Source organism: Carlito syrichta, unplaced genomic scaffold (assembly GCF_000164805.1).
Source record: "Carlito syrichta isolate Samal-C Ts95f unplaced genomic scaffold, Tarsius_syrichta-2.0.1 Scaffold315168, whole genome shotgun sequence".
NCBI classification, from domain to species: Eukaryota; Metazoa; Chordata; class Mammalia; order Primates; family Tarsiidae; genus Carlito; species Carlito syrichta.
Genome location: NW_007259264.1, coordinates 321,844 through 340,618, shown reverse-complemented (window position 1 = coordinate 340,618; position 18,775 = coordinate 321,844). Strand labels below are relative to the sequence as shown.

At 48.5% G+C, this 18,775-nt stretch overlaps 1 protein-coding gene across 1 annotated transcript in view; it reads left to right on the top strand.

The window, feature by feature from the left end:
• Nucleotides 1-5,801: 5,801 nt before the first annotated feature.
• The window catches only part of MYO1H (myosin IH), a 24,142-nt gene continuing 11,168 nt past the window's right edge, over nucleotides 5,802-18,775 (top strand). Inside the window, exons 1-6 of the mRNA XM_008072432.2 lie at nucleotides 5,802-5,847; nucleotides 8,500-8,580; nucleotides 9,217-9,322; nucleotides 11,323-11,440; nucleotides 15,938-16,051; nucleotides 17,879-17,955. Of these exons, the coding sequence (XP_008070623.2) occupies nucleotides 11,373-11,440; nucleotides 15,938-16,051; nucleotides 17,879-17,955 (259 nt within the window). The 5' untranslated portion in view covers nucleotides 5,802-5,847; nucleotides 8,500-8,580; nucleotides 9,217-9,322; nucleotides 11,323-11,372. The remainder of the gene's footprint in view (nucleotides 5,848-8,499; nucleotides 8,581-9,216; nucleotides 9,323-11,322; nucleotides 11,441-15,937; nucleotides 16,052-17,878; nucleotides 17,956-18,775) is intronic.

Sequence of the window (18,775 nt, the reverse complement as noted above, 5' to 3'; positions counted from 1 at the left end):
CTCTGCGGGAAAACCCAGACTCTACCAGCTGATCCCCAGTATGTGCTATTATCAAAAATTTTCGTGCCAACTAGGGACACAAAAATACTGGGCCGCAACAATGTTAAGAGACTTCCAAGCGGGCTAGAGGGGCACAGTCCGCTGCTGGGAGCAAGACCCCCCACCAAAACCCCAAAACAAAATACCCCCTTGCCCCGCTGAATGTTCATCTGTCCATCTTGCTACGAGCAAGCCTCGGTCTGCCTCAGACCAACCAAACAGCAGGCCTGGACGGGACGAAGACTGGGACAACATTCTGGGTATTCTTGTCCCGGGAAACAGGGAGAAAAAATCTGCTGGAACCTCAGACCTCCTGTGGGGAGATCAGATGGGGGAGGGGCGCAAGATTATGCTGAACAGCAAAACACTAAGCAGGTCATGGAAGAGCTCATTCAACATTTCAATGGGCCGGTATTGGTACACCCCAACCTCCCAAAACCACAGGGCCCTTATCAGACAGATCTGGAACTTCTTCCTGTCCTTAGCCAAACCCATACCCTGCTTAACCTCACTAAGCCCGACCTAGCAAAAGACTGCTGGCTATGCCTCAAGTCCAGCCAATCCTGGGTCTCCCCTGTCCCGGTCGCTGGAAATTGGACTCTCCCTATACCTCTAACCCAATGTACACCTTCACTACCACGTTTTAACATCCCTCTCCCACATGACTTGCCCGCAGCCCAGTGTATAACACGAAACGGCACTATGGGGGCCGGATGGGCCCCCCCTCGCCTCTGCACACAATCACTTGTGGTCCAATCAAATAACACCCTCTGTCCCCCATTTAACGGGACTGCCTTCCTATGTGCCACTACCATCTACCCGGTCTTGCCCCCCAACTGGTCAGGGTCCTGCATTCTTGTCATCCTCCTCCCCGCCATTGTAATAGCACCTGGTAACCAAAGCCTGCCTGTCCCTTTAGTGGGCTCCTCAACATCATGAGTAAGATGGGCAGTTGAGCTCATACCTCTGCTGGTGGGGCTGGGTATCACCGTGGCCATGGGAACAGGGGCAGCAGGGCTGGAGTCCTCACTTCACTTCTACAAGCAGCTCTCCTCCCAACTGATCGAGGGCATACAACAGGTGGCAGACACAGTACTAGACTTACAAACACAACTAGACTCCCTGGCTGACATGGTCCTCCAAAATCGACGGGGACTAGACCTACTAACAGCAAAAGAGGGAGGAATATGCCTGTTTCTTAAGGAGGAATGTTGCTTCTATGCCAATAAATCAGGAATAGTCAAGGACAGAATTAAGCAACTACAAGAAAATCTCCAAAAACGAAGAGAAGACCTGATCGGAGGCCCATTCTCAGGGTGGTGGCAACCCCAGCTCCTAACGTGGCTTCTTCCTGTTCTAACTCCACTAATTGCTATATTTATCCTCTTGTCAGCGGCTCCATGTGTTTTTAGGTTTCTCCAACAGCGCCTGGCAGAGCTCTCTCGAATAACGGTCAACCAATTACTATTACAGTCATACTCGCCCCTTCCATCCGAACCACCTCCGACCCCATACCAGCCTTAATTACTTAACAACTATCAACCCGTTATAATAAAATCTAGGGTTATAACAGCCCATAACAACCCAATTTTTATCTAATTTTTTTTTTAAGATATGTTCTCTTCCAGGTTCTCTATCTACCTCCACAGTCTGCTTCAAGACAGCTGGCTGCTACCAACCTCGTGCCCGCTAGAGGAGTGACTGGAACAGTCACCATTCTACATCTACAGGGACCTTTATAGAACTCTCGCCTTCAGAAATCTTCACCTTCAGCGCTTATCTCTGGGCCCTGTTCTGGCTGGTTCTGTGCCCTTCCCCCACCTCACCCCACAACGCCCACATCCAGCAGGAAGCAGCCAGAAAGAATAACGACGCCCCTCTCCCAAATAAACAGAAAAGGTGGGAATGAAAGGCACAGGAAACAGCCAGAAGGATGTCTCCCAAGATGGCGCCAACACTAGGGAACCTAACAAAGACAACAAAGGCCGTAAATTCCTGCCTCTCCCGTGCGCGCGAAACTTAAACTCATGTACAAATATTATCTCCCTATAGGAATACTACCTCATAGCTCCCTCCAATAAAGACCCTAAGATGGCTCTGGCTGGCACGGCCAGGCTCAGAGAGCACAGGCCGCCCCCTCCCAAAACCGATAAATACAGACCTCTCTCTCGCCCTCCCTCTCTCACTCCCTTTTCCCACCAGGTGGTTACAGACCTCCTTCCCTCTCCCTGTAGCCGCTGCTCTAATAAATCTCTTGGCCTCAAAGGGTACCGAGTCTCACTGGCGCCATCGTCCTTCAGCCAGGTCTTGTTTCTTATCCATCCAGCCACTCTCTGCCTTTCAGTTGGAGAATTGAGTTCATTTACATTCCATGTTATTATTGATAAGTAAGGACTTACTTCTGCCATTTTGTTGCTTATTTTCTGGTTGTTGTGTAACTCCTCTCTTCCTTTCTTGCCGTCTTCCTCTGTGGCTAGGTGATTTTTCTCTGGTGATATGTTTTAATTAGTTTCTTCATTTTTAGTGTGCCTACTGTAGGTTTTTGCATTGTGGTTACCATGAGACTTACAAAAAAACTCTTACAGATATAGTAAATTAGTTTGAAGAAATGACAACTTTTCTTAGAGTAGAAACAAAAAAAACCAAAAAAACCTGTAACAAAAAAAACCTGTATCAACTTTTCTTAGAGTAGAAACAAAAAAAACCTGTAAAAACTTTTCTTAGAGTAGAAACAAAAAAAAAACCTGTAAAAATTCTACACTTTATTTCCTTCCCCTTCACATTTATTTTATTTTATTTTATTTTTATTTTTTTTTTTTTTTGAGTTGGAGTCTCACTCTGTTGCCCAGACTGGAGTGCAGTGGCCCGCTCTCGCCCACCGCAGCCTCGACCTGCTGGGCTCCGGCAATCCTTCCTCCTCAGCCTTCCAAGTAGCTAGAACTACAGGCACGCACTACCACGCCCGGCTGAATTTTTTGATTTATTGTAGAGATGAGGTCTCGCTGCCCAGGCGGGTCTCGAATCCGCAGGCTCAGGCAATCCACTTACCTCAGCCTCCCAAAGGCGCGGGATTACAGGCTGAGCCACCGAGCCTGGCTCCCCCTCACATTTAACTCTTTTGTCTCAGTTTACATATTTGTATATTGCCTGTCTCTTAACAGGTTGTTGTAGCTATTATTGTTTTTGATAGATTTGTCTTTTAAACTTTGTAACTACAGGTATACGTGGATACACATACCTTTATGTACGGTTATAGTACTGGAGTATTCTGGGGTTAGTTTTGTACTCAACTTTACCAGTGAGTTTTATATCTTCTTCAAATGTTTTTCTTTTGAATGTTAGTGTTTTTTCTTTCAGATAGAAGAACTCCCTTTAGCATTTCTTGTAAGACAGGTCTGGTGGTGGTGAATTCTCTTAGCTGCTGTTTGTCAGGAAAAGACTTTATCTCTCCTTCATATCTGAAGGATAGCTTTGCTGAATACAGTACACTTGTTGGCAGTTTTTGTCTTTCAGCACTTTGCAAATGTCATCCCACTTCCTCCTGGCCTGTATGGTTTCCACCGAGAAGTGCATTGCCAGATGAATTGGAGCTCCTTTGTATGTTATTTGCTTCTTTTCTCTTAATGCTTTCAGGATTCTTTCTTTGTCTTTGAGATTTTATCTGCCTTAGGGCAGTCTTATTTAGGTCAGTTCCATTTTGTGTTCTCAACCTTCCTATACCTGGATATTTATATCTTTCTCAAGTTTTGGAAAGTTTTCTCTTATTATTTATTTAAATAAGCTTTCTACCCCTTGCTTTTGTTCATCTCCCTTTTGAATACCAATAATTCTTAAATTTGGTCTTTCAAGGAAATTTTTTATATCTTGTTAGTAGCTCTTTATTCCTTTTCAAATAGCCTGTTTTTGAGCTCACTGATTCTTTTTCTGCTAGATCCATGCTGCTGTTGAGAGCCTCTAATGAATTTTTCAGTTCATCAAATATAGTCTCAGTTCCAAGATGTCTGTTTGAGTTTTTTAATTATTATTTCAATCTTATTGTTAAATTTTGCTGATAAATTTCTGAATTGATTTTCTGTGTGATCTTAGTGATCACTGAGTTTCCTTAAAACTGCTATTTTGAATTCTTGGTCAGAGAGTTCACATACCACTGTCTTGTTAGGGTCAGTCACTGATTCCTTGCTTTGTCCTTGTGGGGAGGTTATGGTTTTCTGTTTGCTGTTGTTTCTCGTAGATGTACATCTATGCCTTTGCACTAGAGGATTAGTTATTTATTTCAGTCTTTTCTGTCCGGCTTGTTTTGGTGTTTATTGGGTATGATTGCTTAGAGATTCTTTATAATTTATCTGTTGAACCTCTTAATTTTTCTCCCTCTAAGCCACTTCCTGCTTTTGGCACTAGATGGTGCTTTAAGCCCCGGTTTACCTGTGTTCTGTCAAAAGATCATAACACTACCCAGCCTAGATGGGGGAGGGGAGCGGTCCTAAAGAGAATACCCCAACAGTGGGGGAAGGCTGACCGGGGTTTTATGCCCAGGGAACCCGTGGAACATTCCTACAGCATGGTGCTGCTGAACCACTACTCTGATTTGCCATCTCCTATGACCAAGTTACAGAGCAGAATTTTCAGGCAGGAGATGGCAGTCCTGACACCCCACTTTGTCTCTGATTGTCATCAAGGATATTTCTCCCCACAGGCACTCTCAGTGTTTCCTGTGAGTTGAGGTAGGAACCAGTCTCCTGCCAGGGAACCCAAGAGGTTGGGGAAAATGTTTGTCCAGCTTGATCTCACTTTTTTTTCAGTGTAGAAACTATGTGTTGGGGGAATTTTCTGCATGCTTGTTCTAGGCAGGCAAGCAGGATGGACATCGTGAGTGTGAAAATCTGATTCTCTTACCACCTGCTTTGAGTTTCTTAACTTCTCTGTGGCCCTGGGCTCTGCCTAATTCTCATATTTGAGTTTTGGGATATTGCTGGTAATAATTTAATGTTGTATATTTGGTTTTCGTTTTCTAGGGGAGGGCATGGGTAAAGCCAGCTTGCTTCTATGCTGCCATTTTTTTATGCATGTCTTTCTTTTCTTCAGCTGGTTTTGACTTTATAATGCTGTTCAGTTACTAATTTAATCATTAACCATTTTGGTTTTAAAAAGTAAACTTCTAAGCCAGGTTTTAAAACTGGAGCTGACGTGCCTTTCTTTGTACAAAGATACTATTAGGTACCACGAGTCATGATGCTTTCTCTGTAGTGGGGGATTTTTCTCATCCATTTACATCATCCCGGTTCCCTGTCCTTGAGGCTTAGGGACTCCTCCAACCCCTCCATTGTGTCTGTGTATTCGCTGTGTGTGTTTTTCTTTGCTACCGGACCAGGGCATGTGTACAATACTTGGTGTAAAGATTGCATGTTTACATGATAACTCATCAGTGTTGAGTATCACCTGGGTGCCATCAGTTCAGTTCTGAGGACCTGGTTCTCAACAAGGGATGGTATCATCCCCCACCCCCAGATATTTGGCAATTTCTAGAGGCTGGCATCTAGTGCGAGTCTAGGCTAAGGTTGTTGCTCACTTCCTGCAATGCACAGGATAGCCTCCCCACAAAGAATGAAGTGGCCCCAGATGCCAGTTGTGCCAAGGCTGAGAAACTGTGACCTCAGCCTAAGAAATTATTTTTAGGAATCTCCTTTTGCAATCAACTGGGCTGGTTTTAGGCATTTTTAGGCAAAGTTGTTAACTAAACATTTTTTCACTCAATGTTTCACAGGATTCTTGGAAAAAAACAATGATCTCCTTTACAGACATCTGAAAGAGGTAAGTCTGAAGCTTAACTGTGTTTCTGTCAGTGTTGAAATACCACCGGTTGCATTGATTTAGGGGTAGATTTTGCTTTCGGGATTCTTCTTTCTCACGCATTGTGTTAGAACTCCAGCATGTCATAGCCAGGACGGGCATTCAAGGTCATCTGTGTGAGCACTTTACTCAACAGAGGCACTTGCATGTGTGTGGCACCCCTCCTGGGAGCCAGCTCTGGGATTCAGCAGTGAACAGGCAGAATCCTTGTTCTCTTGGAGCCTACAGTCAGGGGTGTGGGGAGCAGAAAAAAATATGTGCATAAATAAGTTATCCGGGGGGCATTTTAAATTTAGGTGATCAGAAGAAACACCTCGTGGGGGTGACTTTGAGCTGAAACCTGAATGAGACTGATTTTGGCCGCAGAAAGATCAGGAGTGATTCCAGGTGAAGGTACTAGCTTGTGCAAAGACCCTGTAACCTGGATGAGAGCTAGTGAGAGCCCCAGGGGGAGAAGCCCACAGCAAAAGTAAATATTTTGTTCTGGTGTAACAAGAATACAGTGGAGTGACACGACTTGAGGACCCAGAGAGGCCACAACTTGTACACAGTCATGTCATGAGTGGCACTGAGCTGGGATTGCCCCCTGGGGCTGCGAATGAAATTCCCAATCTCTTTCCATATATCTCTTCAATCTGATAAACTTTGAGTCTTTAAAGCCTGTGTTTTTCTTGTTGTTGTTGTTTGGTGGTGTTTTTTGTTTGTTTGTTTGTTTTGAGTGAGAGTCTCACTCTGTCACTCAGGCTGGAATGCAGTGGCACACTCCCAACCATTGCAGCCTTGACCTGCTGGGCTCAGGCGATCCTTCCACCTTAGCCTTCCAAGTATCTGAAACTACAGGCCTGTGCCACCACACCCAGCTAATTTTTTTGATTTATTGTAGAGATGAGGTCTCACTAAGTTGCCCAGGCTGTTCTAGAACCCATGGGCTCAGGCAGTCCTTCCAAAGTGCTGGGATTATAGGTGTGAGCCACCACGCCCGGCCAAAGCCTGTGTTTTGTATTGAAATAGTTAACTGCTCATGTTTTGAAATCGGATTTTATTAGCTTGGTGTATAAAAAGATAAAGCCTAGAGGCAACATTTTCAGAGTGAACGGGCAAGCAGTTCAATTCAGGATGTTTTAGCCTTCCAGCACCTTCTCTACCCTCCCAGGATAGCTGGTCCCAACCTTTTGGGATACAGGGTAGATCTGTGATTCCTGGCTTTCCACCCACCGGGTAGCTGCCCTCTGGGTGTGAGTCCCAGCTTGACTCCTCTGCTGCAGGGACCCTGCTGCAGACTTGCCTAGCAGCGAGGAGTTCTGATCAGATGCCTCCCCACAGAGTGGCTGTGAGCGCCACCGCAGTGGAGGCCTCCAGTTAGCGGAGGGGAGAAGGGCTCCTCCTGTGGCTTTCCCGTCTGGGGCCACACCATTTGCTCCACGGTCCAGTGCAGGGAAGGTGCGTCATGCAGGGAAAGTCTCTGGATCTCTCCTTTCACCAACCGTGGCCAGAGTTCCTGGGACTCTTTATGACTTCAGATGGATCGCTTCTTGTTATTTTCTCTCCTGTCTGCAAATGACTGTGCCATGTCACCGTAAGTTTAGAATTGGGACGGGTTAAACACACACACAAATTCAACGGAAAATTGTTTTAAATTTTGGCAAAATATATATAACAAAATTCAGCATTTTAATACATTTTAAATATGCAGTTTGCTAGTGTTGAGTATGTTTACACTGTTGTGCAATTCGTTTCCATAAGCCTTTTCATCTTGCAAAACTGAAACTCGGTATCTCCTAAACAAGCACTCCACATACCCCTGTCCCAGCCCTGGCAACCTCTGTTCTACCTTCTGACTCTAGGAATGCAGCCACTTTTGGCCCCTCATGTGAGTGGAATCATATAATATTTGTCCTTTTGTTACTGGCTTATTTCACTTAGCACGATGTCCACAAGATTCATCCATGTAGTAGTGTGCGACAGAATTTCCTCTTGAAGGCTGAATAATATTCCATGGTATATACACAGGGAAAACATTTTTGGTAGAGAATTAAATTTTTTAAAAACTAAGGACTTCTAGTAATGTAGATTTTTTTAAAAACATGTGCACTAGGAATGGGAAAACTCAAACAATGCAAAAGCCAATGTCCTTGGCCCCATGTCCCCAAGTCTCTCCCCTGAGAGCCAACTGCCTTCCCAGTTTATTGTGCCTCCTGCCAGGAATTGCACAGACCAGGACGGGGGCATGCGTACCTCTCCTTCTTCTCTCTTTTTACACAATGATAATGCACTTTGCATGTGGTTCTTTGTCTTGCCACTTCACACCACTATCTTGGAGATCCTTCTTAAAGAGCTGACTTATTCTGTTGCCACCACACTGAACTGGGGACAACTTTTGCTTCATCAAGTCAGAGAAAAACAGCGTCAGCAAATCGACACAGCAGTGGGGATAGCAGAGCATTTTCTTCCGTATCTGAGCGTGTTCTCCCTCTGTTCTTATGTTAGGGATGTTCCAAAGTGCTTAAGAAGCAGATGGCTGTGTCACCTCGCACGCGCCTCCGTGAGCCTCCCCGAGGCCCCGTAGCGATTTCTGAAGCAGCGAGCCTGGCGCTCATTTCTCTCCACTTTCAGGTGCTGTGCAGGTCCAAGAACAGCATCCTGAGGGAATGCTTCCTGGTGGCTGAGCTGGAAAACCGGAGGAGGCCACCCACGGTGAGTGGGGAAAACACTTCTGCAACCGGAAAGGGAACAATTACCCAAGGGGCGAAGTGACCACCAGTTACCCATGCCTTTAAAGCCACCCTCCCCTTTTTCTGGAAGGATCATCCTCCAACAGAGCCTGCTAAATAAATACTTTCTGGGCTTAGCTCCTGTGTGTTCATTTGCAGATGTTCACTAAGCACCTACAGTGTGCCAGGCACTGGGGTTTAGCAATAACAAGTCAGACAAAGTCCCTGCCCTCAAGCGGGAGAGGGAATAAAAAAATACCATCAAGTAAAGAATCTACAATGCCATAGGAGTCATGAAGGAAGTATGGCAACAAGGAAGCACAGCGAAGGTGGCAGAGAGTGACAGGCTCAGCAGCAGTGCCAGTTTCTTCAAGGCACTCAAGGTGTATCTGCTGAGCAAGTGAGGTATCTTGGCAGCTGGTCCAGCATCCGTGTGACCAGAACAAACGTGGTCTGCTTAGGTCAGGACATCCAAAGCCACCTCTTAATGGTCAAAACAATAACAAGCAGGACAGCATGTCAAGAGTTTGGTGCTGCGGGCCTGGAGCCTTGTGTCCTGGCTACTCTTCTCTGTATTCACTGGACATAAAACTATTCAGCTCACTTTTTCTCTCTGCAGGTGGGGACTCAGTTTAAGAACAGTCTGAGCAGCCTTCTGGAAATTCTCATCTCGAAGGAACCCTCCTACATCCGCTGCATCAAGCCCAATGAGAGGAAAGAACCCAGTGAGTTGTGAATCATTCCGAACACTGAGCTCAGGGAAAAAAGTCTGGGAGGCAAACCCAAGAAGGCCAAGGATTGGAGTCCTAAAACCCACCACAGCTCACACAGTGAGCAGCACAGGATCAGATGTAACCAGGTCCACGCATGCTTGGGTCTTTCCACAAGGTCAGACTTTGACTGATGCTGTCTTTTTTTTTTTGAGTTGGAGTCTCACTCTGTTACCCAGACTGGAGTACAGTGGCTGCTGCCAGCCACTGCAGCCTCGACCTGCTGGGCTCCAGCAATCCTGCTGCAGCCTTCCTAGTAGCTGGAACTACAGGTGCACGCTACCACGCCCGGCTAGTTTTTTTTATTTATTGTAGAGATGAGGTCTTGCCAAGTTGCCCGGTCTGGTCTTGAACCCACGGGCTCAGGCAGTCCTCTCACCTCGGCTTCCCAAAGCACTGGGATTATAGGCTGAGCCACTGAGCCCGGCGATGCTGTCTTAATCATAAAAGCCATGAGCCACATGGGGCTCCCAAAGAGGCAGTTCTCCTTAGTATTTAGTTCCCATTCACTCAGGGCCACAGGCCCACAGGCTCCAACCAGTCAGTCTACAAGTCAGTCCATATTGCAAACCATACCTAAGAGTATACTTCCTGTATAAATGTCATGGATTAAGCATTCCACAGCCAACAAAGTAATCTTTAACATCAAGAGAAAAGGGGATAGGAAGAAGGGGTTAACCCATCGGTCCAAGGAGAGTGACGTGGACAGGGAGAATGTCCTGGCCCCATCCAGATGGATGTTGGCCCCTTTCAAGGAAGAGCCTTTGATGTGAGCAGAGCCTTTGCTGGGTGCCGACCACAAGCAGCAGGAAGAGGGGGTTTGTCGAGGTGTCGCCTGGAGCTGGGAAGTCCTGCTCTTTGCATGGCCCCAGAGTCCTCTGGTGGGGTCTGGCCATGCAAGACTATGCTTGGGTATGTCCTTATCTTGGTGGGTACAGCCTCTGTTGATTAGGTGAACATCCAGCCCCCGTGGACGTGATGAATTTTGAAACGTAACATGGTGTTCCTGTGTCAAGGGTTCATTGCATAGCGTGCTTGTTGTCCTCTGCGTTTCTGAATAATAGAAGTAAATGGCTGGGCTTGGTGGCTCAGCCTGTAATCCCGCGCCTTGGGAGGCTGAGGTGAGTGGATTGCCTGAACCCGCGGGTTTGAGACCCACCTGGGCAACTTGGCAAGATCTCATCTCTACAATAAATCAAAAATTAGCTGGGCGTGTTAGCGCACGTCTGTAGTTCCAGCTTCTTGGAAGGCTGAGGCGGAAGGATCGCTGGAGCCCAGCAGGTTGAGGCTGCGGTGGCCGAGAGCGGTCACTGAACTGCAGTCTGGGTGACAGACTGAGACTCCAACTCAAAAAAAAAAAAAAAAAAGTAAATGAATTGGGGGGGTTCTTTGGGTGGCTCAGAGTGTGTGTTGCTCAGAGCTTGGCCAACTCCAGGAGTAACACCGCTGAGCAAGGTAGGTGCCAGCGGAGAGGGGAGAGAGCATCGCTTTTCTCCAGCCAGGGGACAGTCTTCCAAATGGTCCATGACTTGGGTGTTTTCTCTTCCCATTGTCTCCAGTAAAGCTGTGTGGTCAGAGTCTTACAGCGGCCAGGCAGCAAGAGCAAATGAGTGAAGCAGACTGGGCATAAGGTAATAGAGAGTGGACAGGACTGCAGTAAACTGGGGAGAGGGCACATCCTCTCTAAATGGACGGCAGTCCTCCTCTCTTCCAGCCACCTGTTGCCATGTGGGACTCTGGGCCCACAGTGACCATATCTCGTGATTTTTCAGAAGAAACCAGAAAGGTGAATTTTCCTATAAAAGCCTTCCATTTAAAGAACCCATTGAGACCTGACGAAATGTGCCTGGACCAGGCCCAGGCCACAGACCTTCAGTGGACAGCCTCTGGTCTGTCTTGGCTGGAGAGGAGCCACAGGGTTCTCCCCTACCATTCTCTCTTCTGCTTCTCCAAAGGCAAATTTGACGACTCCCTCATAAGACATCAGATCAAGTACCTGGGGCTGATGGAGCACCTGCGGGTGAGACGCGCCGGCTTCGCGTACCGGAGGAAACACGAGCACTTCTTGCAAAGGTGCGTGTGCTTTGCTGGGCTGGAGCCAAGCAAGTCACCCGCATGGGACGTGTGGGTCTCTGGGATGTGGTGACAGATAAAATGGTGTCCCTTAGGGAACTCAGCTCGGTGCTCAGCTGCCATAGTTGTGATAGCAAAAAACATGAACGTTTCAGCTGGGCGCAGTGGCTCACACCTGTCATCCCAGTCCTTTGGGAGGCCGAGGCGAGAGGATTGTCTGAGCCCAAGGGTTCGAGACCCACCTGGGCTGCTTGGCGAGACCTCATCTCTAACAGTTAATCAAAAAATGAGCCAGGAGTGGTGGTGTGCTCCTGCCGTTGCAGCTACTTGGAAGGCTGAGGTGGAAGGATGGCTGTGGTAGGTGTGAGCATGCCACTGGACTCCAGCCTGGGCAACAGAATGAGACTCCAACTCAAAAAGGAAAAAAAATTACCATTTCAGACAACATAAAATCCCATCTCAGCTTTCCGTCTTCTATCCATTTCACTAAACCCTAACTTCATTCTTACAACCAAGGGAGGGCAAGGCTGAGTGATAGACTGCCACCAGGGGGCACGCGTGAGCAGAGCCCCCGGGGCTGGGGTCGGGGGCAGGGAGGGTCTGTTTCCATCTGTGACCATCTGTAGTGGTTTAGTGCCTTAGCCTCTTGGAGAGGTAAGTTTGGCCGGGTGTGGTAGCTCGCGCCTCTGATCCCAGCTGCTTGGGAGGGTGAGGCTGGAGGATAACTTGAGGTCAAGAGTTTGAGGCCAATCTAGGCAACCTAGTGAGACCCCCATCTCAAAATGTTAAAAAAAAAGAGCCCTGGCCCTGGGGTTAGTGGTGGCGACACTGGCTGAGGAGCCACACAGAGGCGGTCAGATACTCATTCTGTCTCTTACAGCCATGCTGCTTCCTCATCTGTTAGGTGAGGGCTGAGTTGTCCGTGCTCAGGGGTTCATAAGGTTTAATGATACACTCCCACCCCACCCCAACCCCAAATTACGTATACTCCAGCACTTCTTTGGTGATGAGCTGTATGTGAATTCTGCTACTGAAAGAGCAACACGCTTTCAAGATAAGCATAATAAAGCGGTCATTTTGATGGGTCCAAATGGTTGAGTATCAACAACTTTCTAAGGTTCAGCCTAATTGGAGGCGTTTTTACATTTAATCCTTTGAGGAATTGCGAGCATTTGTGTTTATTTTTTCTGGATGTGCCTCCTTTGCTCACCATTTCTGCCACTCATTCACCCTCGTCCCCCCCACTTTTCTGAATCTGACTTGTGCTGCAGGTCACGGAGCAACAGCCACTGCCCACTTTGCTCCCCACAACACACACTTGGCACGTCCATCTTGCTGCATGTTCTTGCACTTCATCCATCATGTTTCTGCTGTTACTGATGCCTGAGGCCCATTGGTTCTTTCCATAGTGCTAGCGAGCGGCTACCCAGTCAGCACTGCGTTAAGTGCTGGGGTGACCGTGGAGAACAGGGCAGGCAGGCCTCATCCCTCATGGAGTTTACTTTCCAGAGAGGATCTGTCGCTAGCAAAGGTTGGCCCTCCGTATTCACGGGCTCCACGTCTGCAGGGCCAACCAACCATGCATCAAGAATATTCAGAAAAAAATCACAACAAGAAGTCATACAAATAAGACAAGACAGTGTCACAACTATTGACACAGCATTTACTTTGTGTGAGGTATCATAAGTAAGCAAGAGGTGATTTAAAGTATACGGGAGGATGTGCACAGGTTAGATGCAAATACCACACCATTTTATATCGGGGACTTGAGCATCTGAGGATTTTGGTGTCCACGGGGGTCCTAGAGCCAACCCCCTAAGGAGACTGAGGGACGACAACTGTGTAGGGCCAGGCAGAGAAGCGTTCTTTCAAGAAGAATGAGTCTGGGTAAAGGGAGAGTGTGGCAGGACTCCCTCATTAAGTAAGAGGGTCCGGGCAGGCCTTGCCTGGAGAGGGAGAGAGCCCTGGGGATATTTGGTGTCCTAGTCCACGTGGGCAGCTGCAACAAAGCATCATAAACCAGGTGGCTTATGAACAATAGACATTTCTCAGAGCTCTGGAGACTGGAAGTCCAAGATCAGGTGTCAGAAGATTTGATATCTGCTCAGGGCCAGCTTCCAGCTTCCTGATTCAGAGATGGCGCTTTCTCGCTGTGCTCTTACACAGTACGTGGGGCAGATGAGCTCCATCAGGCCTCTCTCATAAGGGCAATAACCCCCTTCGTGAGGGCTCCACCCTCGTGACCAATTACCTCCCATAGGCCCTCCCTCCTAATGCCATCACATTGGGGGTTTGATTTCAATGTATAGTATATCAAAGCATTCAGGGAACATCAACCCAGGCAGGAAAGCTCAGAGGTGGGAAGTTGGGAGACTCGAGGATGAGCTGAGAGGCCAGTGTGGCAGCAGGCCAGTGACCAGGGATACAGAAGCAGGGGAGGTCCACAGGACTGGGCTGGAGATGTCCAAACCATGCGCCCACCCAGCCCTGCTTGCCTTGGTCAGGGCGAGATGCGTCTCCGAGCTGGGAAGGACAGAGGCGGTCGGTTGTCCCTCTTGCCTGCAGGTGTCAGGGCATCTCCCCACTGCTCCATGTCTGTCTAGCTGGGCAGGGTGTGCAGGCATTGGGTGAGGGCCAGGTGGGTGGAAGCAGGGCCCAGGGCCTCATGGCACTCATGGGGGAGGATGCCCACGTTCTCCAGTTTTCTTGGGAGTTCCCGGGGCTGCTTCTTAGCACCCATCTTGCACCTTTGTGTTTCTGGCTGAACCGAGAGAGGTAATCAAGGAAGCACATGGGACACCCAATGCCCTCAAAGGACCTGCTTATAAACTGTAACTCCAGGAAAATTTTAAAATGTTTTTAACGGTTTAAATATTTGATTTTAGGCCAGGCGCAGTGGCTCACGCCTGTCATCCCTGCACTTTGGGAGGCCAAGGTGGGAGAATCACTTGAGTCCAAGAGTTCCAGACCAGCCTGGGCAACATAGTGAGACCTTACCTCTACAAAAAGTCAAAGAATTAGCCAGGCATGGTGGCACGTGCCTGACTGCCTGAGCCCAGGAGGTTGAGGCTGTGGTGAGCTGTGATCATGCCAAGACAACAGTGTGAGACCCTGACTCAAAAAAAGTAAATGATACAAATTGGATTTGAAAATAAACACATGAAGCAAGAAAGCATGATGGGAATGCCACAGCTAATACTAACTGCATCTTGGACTGCACCAGATGCTTTGTGTGTAGTGCCTTGCTTAAACCTTGTGTCTGCCTATGAGGACAGGCCTGCTTTTGTTCACGCTGCACAGGTGAGCAGGTGAAGTGGCTTGTGCAGCTCCTGAGCTGGGCTCGAACCCAGGCAGTCGGATTCCAGCTGAGCTTCCTTGCTCAGCTAGAATGCCACTGCATTCCAGCCTGGGCAACAGAGTGAGACCTTGACTCAAAAACAGCCAATAATAGAAATTGGCTCCCTCGCTGTGTTGCTTCCAGCCTCGGTCCACGGGCACGTCTGAATTCTGTGCTCACTTATCCTTTGTGTTACAGATGTCACGGCTGTCTTTTTAGTGACTGTGTTTCAGAAGGGAGCGCATGCTGGAATCAGCTTCCTGAGTCAGCATTGGAACCAAAATCACCCTTGAAAAAAATTCCTTGTCCCTTCCAAAGAGCGGACCCGCTTCTCCTGGTGCTGGGCCACATCAGAGTGTCCAGGGATGGACATGTGGGCTGTTTCCACCGTTTGGCTATTGGGAATAATAATGCTGCTGTGACTGTTCATGTACAAGCTTTTGTGTGGAGACGTTTTCCTTCCTTTTTTTTAAAAGCAGGATTCATTGAGAGAACAGAAAAACTCCATCCACAGTGAAAGGAGACCCAAGGGGGCTGCCCGACACAAGTTTTCATTTCTCTTAGGTAGATACCCAGGAGTGGATCACTTGGGGCAAGTCACTTGGGTCAGGTGGCTGATCCTGTCCTTGTTCTATGAAGACAAGCCAGACCGCCCACGCTATTGAGACAGCTTCTCTCTTCTTTCTTTCTTGCCAAGCATGTATCTTTAAATTCGAGAATGTTCATGTGATGAGACTATGACATATGCTGGGCGGCTGATTTGCACAGCAGAGCTCAGCAGACCTCTGGAGTCTGGGCCAGGGGGAGGACCAGAGTGAGGTGCCACCTCACCCTTTTTTTTTTTGAATTGGAGCCTCACTCCGTCACCCAGACTGGAGTACAGTGGCATGCTCCTGGCCACCTCAGCCTCAACCTGCTGCGCTCTGGCGATCCTTCCGCCTCAGCCTTCCGAGTAGCTGGAACTACAGGCGCGCACTACCACGCCCAGCTAATTTTTTATTTATTGTAGAGACAAGGTCTCACCAAGTTGTTCAGGTGGGTCTCGAACCCGCAGGCTCAGGCAATCCACTCGCCTCGGCCTCCCAAAGTGCTGGGACGACAGGCTGAGCCACTGAGCCCAGCCACCTCAGCTTTTTAACGTCCCTCTCCTCTCCCGGAAGGTACAAGTCCCTGTGCCCAGACACCTGGCCGCATTGGCATGGGCCTCCAGCAGAGGGCGTGGAACGGCTGATCAAGTACATTGGCTACAGACCGGAGGAGTACAAGCTAGGGAAGTAAGTGCCCGGGGACCGAGGTGTGGTGTCCAAGTGTCATGCATTGATCAGTATCCGCCTCTAGTCTGGTGACCCATTTACGTGTTTATTTGTGTAGATGTATGTAGCATGCAGGTAGAAGCTTCTGTCTGCTCAGTTGAAAGCTGGTCTTCACAGTTAGAAGGGTGACAGTGGAGCCTGTGGGAGGCGCAACGTTATCAGAGAGCCCCGTGTCCTAACTCTGACGCAGAGATGGGCCTCCTTGCTCCCAGAACGAAGAGGGGACCCAGGTGGGCTGCCTGACCTCTGTGTGCCTGGAGTCCGTCCTTGTTCACGTGTGTGCGTGGCCTGTCAGAGGTGAGACGAGGACCTAGGTAATGTGAAACCCTCTTTGGCAAAGTGGACATTCCAGAACTCTGGGTATGGTGACTACGGAGTCGTCGCTGTCCACGAGCAAAGAACTCTCCTAGGCGTCGAAAGCTTTCAGGCACAACTCAGTGAGATGCCTCAGGGCCATCTGAGTCTGTCCTGTTAGTCGTTTTAGCCCAGGTTAATGTGGTTTCAAGGAAAAGCACCCACGCAAGAAGAGGATTCATTCCCGGACTGCAGAGCTTCTGCGCTTCAGGGGTCTCTGCCTTCAAATTGATCCATGGGATGCTCCTGGCAAAGTCTCACTCCCACGTGTCGTGGCCATTGGTGGCCACCCTGACCTCTCTCCATCTTTAGGCTCCTATTCTGAGCCCGTTCCAAGAATCAGTTCTTTATTCAGTCCAGATCCCTGAGGGGAATCAGGCTCAGTACATCCAGAGGGAGGTCAGAGGTGGGATCTGTCTGTCCTCAGTTCCATAGCTTGGACGGGAAAGGGAAACCGTGTGGCACAACGCACTGCTGCCTCCCGGCGCCTGCCCTGGTAACCTTTCCTTAAGTGGGTACATCGGTGGGGCAGGCTGGCCGAGGTCGGCATGTGTAACTTACCTCTGCTGGTGAGGGAGATCTTCTTTGAAACTGAAATCCATATTCTTTGCTCACTTTTTTTTTTGAGATGGAGCCTCACTCTGTTGCCCAGACTGGAGTGCAGTGGCCGCTCCTGGCCACCGCAGCCTCGACCTGCTGGGCTCAGGCGGTCCTTCTGCCTCAGCCTTCTAAGTAACTGGAACTACAGGCGCGTGCTACCATGCCCAGCTAATTTTTGATTTTATTATAGAGATGAGGTCTTGCCAAGTTGCCCAGGCGAGTCTCAAACCCGCGGGCTCAGGCAGTCCAGTCACCCCAGTCTCCCAAAGTTACAGGCTGAGTCACCGAGTTCGGCTTTGGCTCACTCTTTCAAGCCCTGGAACATAACTGGAAGCAACTTCAGGATGGTGTGTTCGTTTCCTAGGGCTACATGACGAATTACCACAGGCTGATTGGCTTAAAACAAGGGAAACAGATTCTCTCCTAGGTCCGGAGGACGGAAGCCTCAAACCTAGGAGTCGGCAGGCCCAGGCTCCTTTTGGAGCCTCTGCAGGGGGCTCCCTCCTTCCTCCTCCAGCTTCTGATGATTCCTGGCCTTCTTGGGCTGCCGCTGGATCACTGCAGCCTCTGCCCCCATCTCCACCTGGCCTTCTTCCCTGTGTCCTTCTGCATGTCCTTTTTTGTCCCATAAGGACACGCAATGAATTTGGGGCCTTCCTAATCCAGTATGATCTCATCTCCATCCTTACCTTAATAGCATCTGCAAATACTCTTATTTCCAAATAAGACCGTATTCTGAGGTTCTGAGTGGACATGAATCTAGGGTGGGCTACTCAAACCACTGCAGATGCTAACTGACCAATTAATAATTAAAATATCTCTTTTCACTTCTAGAACCAAAATATTCATTCGTTTTCCCAAAACCCTGTTTGCCACCGAAGATGCCTTTGAATTTAGTAAACATCAATTAGGTATGATTTTTCTGCCCTGATTTCAATGGAATGAGAAATGAATAAGTTGAGCTTGGGGACACATCTTAACCATGAGTGTTTAACATAATACTGAAGGCATTCGCTTAGGAAACCAGAAACAAGATATAGGGTTATGATTTTTAAAAAACCATGTGAATCTGTGTCTCAACAAGGGCTTGGAGGGCAGTCCCAGATGCAGGCAGAAATGTAAACATTGTAGTGCCGTCTCAGCTCTAGTTCAGATCTGATGCCCTGCTATACCCATTGGGACCCAAACCCATGGGAGACCATAGCCCTCTCAGTAAGGTTTTAAAACCTTCATTTGTGCAGGTGTCCAACGTTGCAAGGTGTAGCTTCAGAGCTGCAGCCAGGGTGTTGTACGTGGTCAGTGAGACAAGTTAGATGAGGGAGGGGAGCAATGCAGAAACTTAAAAATCAAGTCTACTGGGGGAGGGGAGGCCCTATGATTATCATCTCTGCTGTCAGCCCTTTATGCTGTGACTGCTTTATTCTCAGACCAAACCTATGAGGCCAGTATTATCATCTCTGCTGCAAATTCAGAAAAACTGAGGCACAGAGATGTTGATAACATGCTGAAGGCCACATAGCCAGTATCCGTAATCCCAGCACTTTGGGAAGCTGGGGTTTGAACACAGGTCTGTCTGGCTTTGAGGCTTGGCGGTCTCTTTTTCCTGTTTTTGTTTTTTTTTTTAAGTTGGAGTCTCACTCTGTCGCCCAGACTGGAGGGCAGTGGCCGCTCCCGGCCACCACAGCCCCGACCTGCTGGGCTCCAGCAATCCTTCCACCTCAGCCTCCCAAG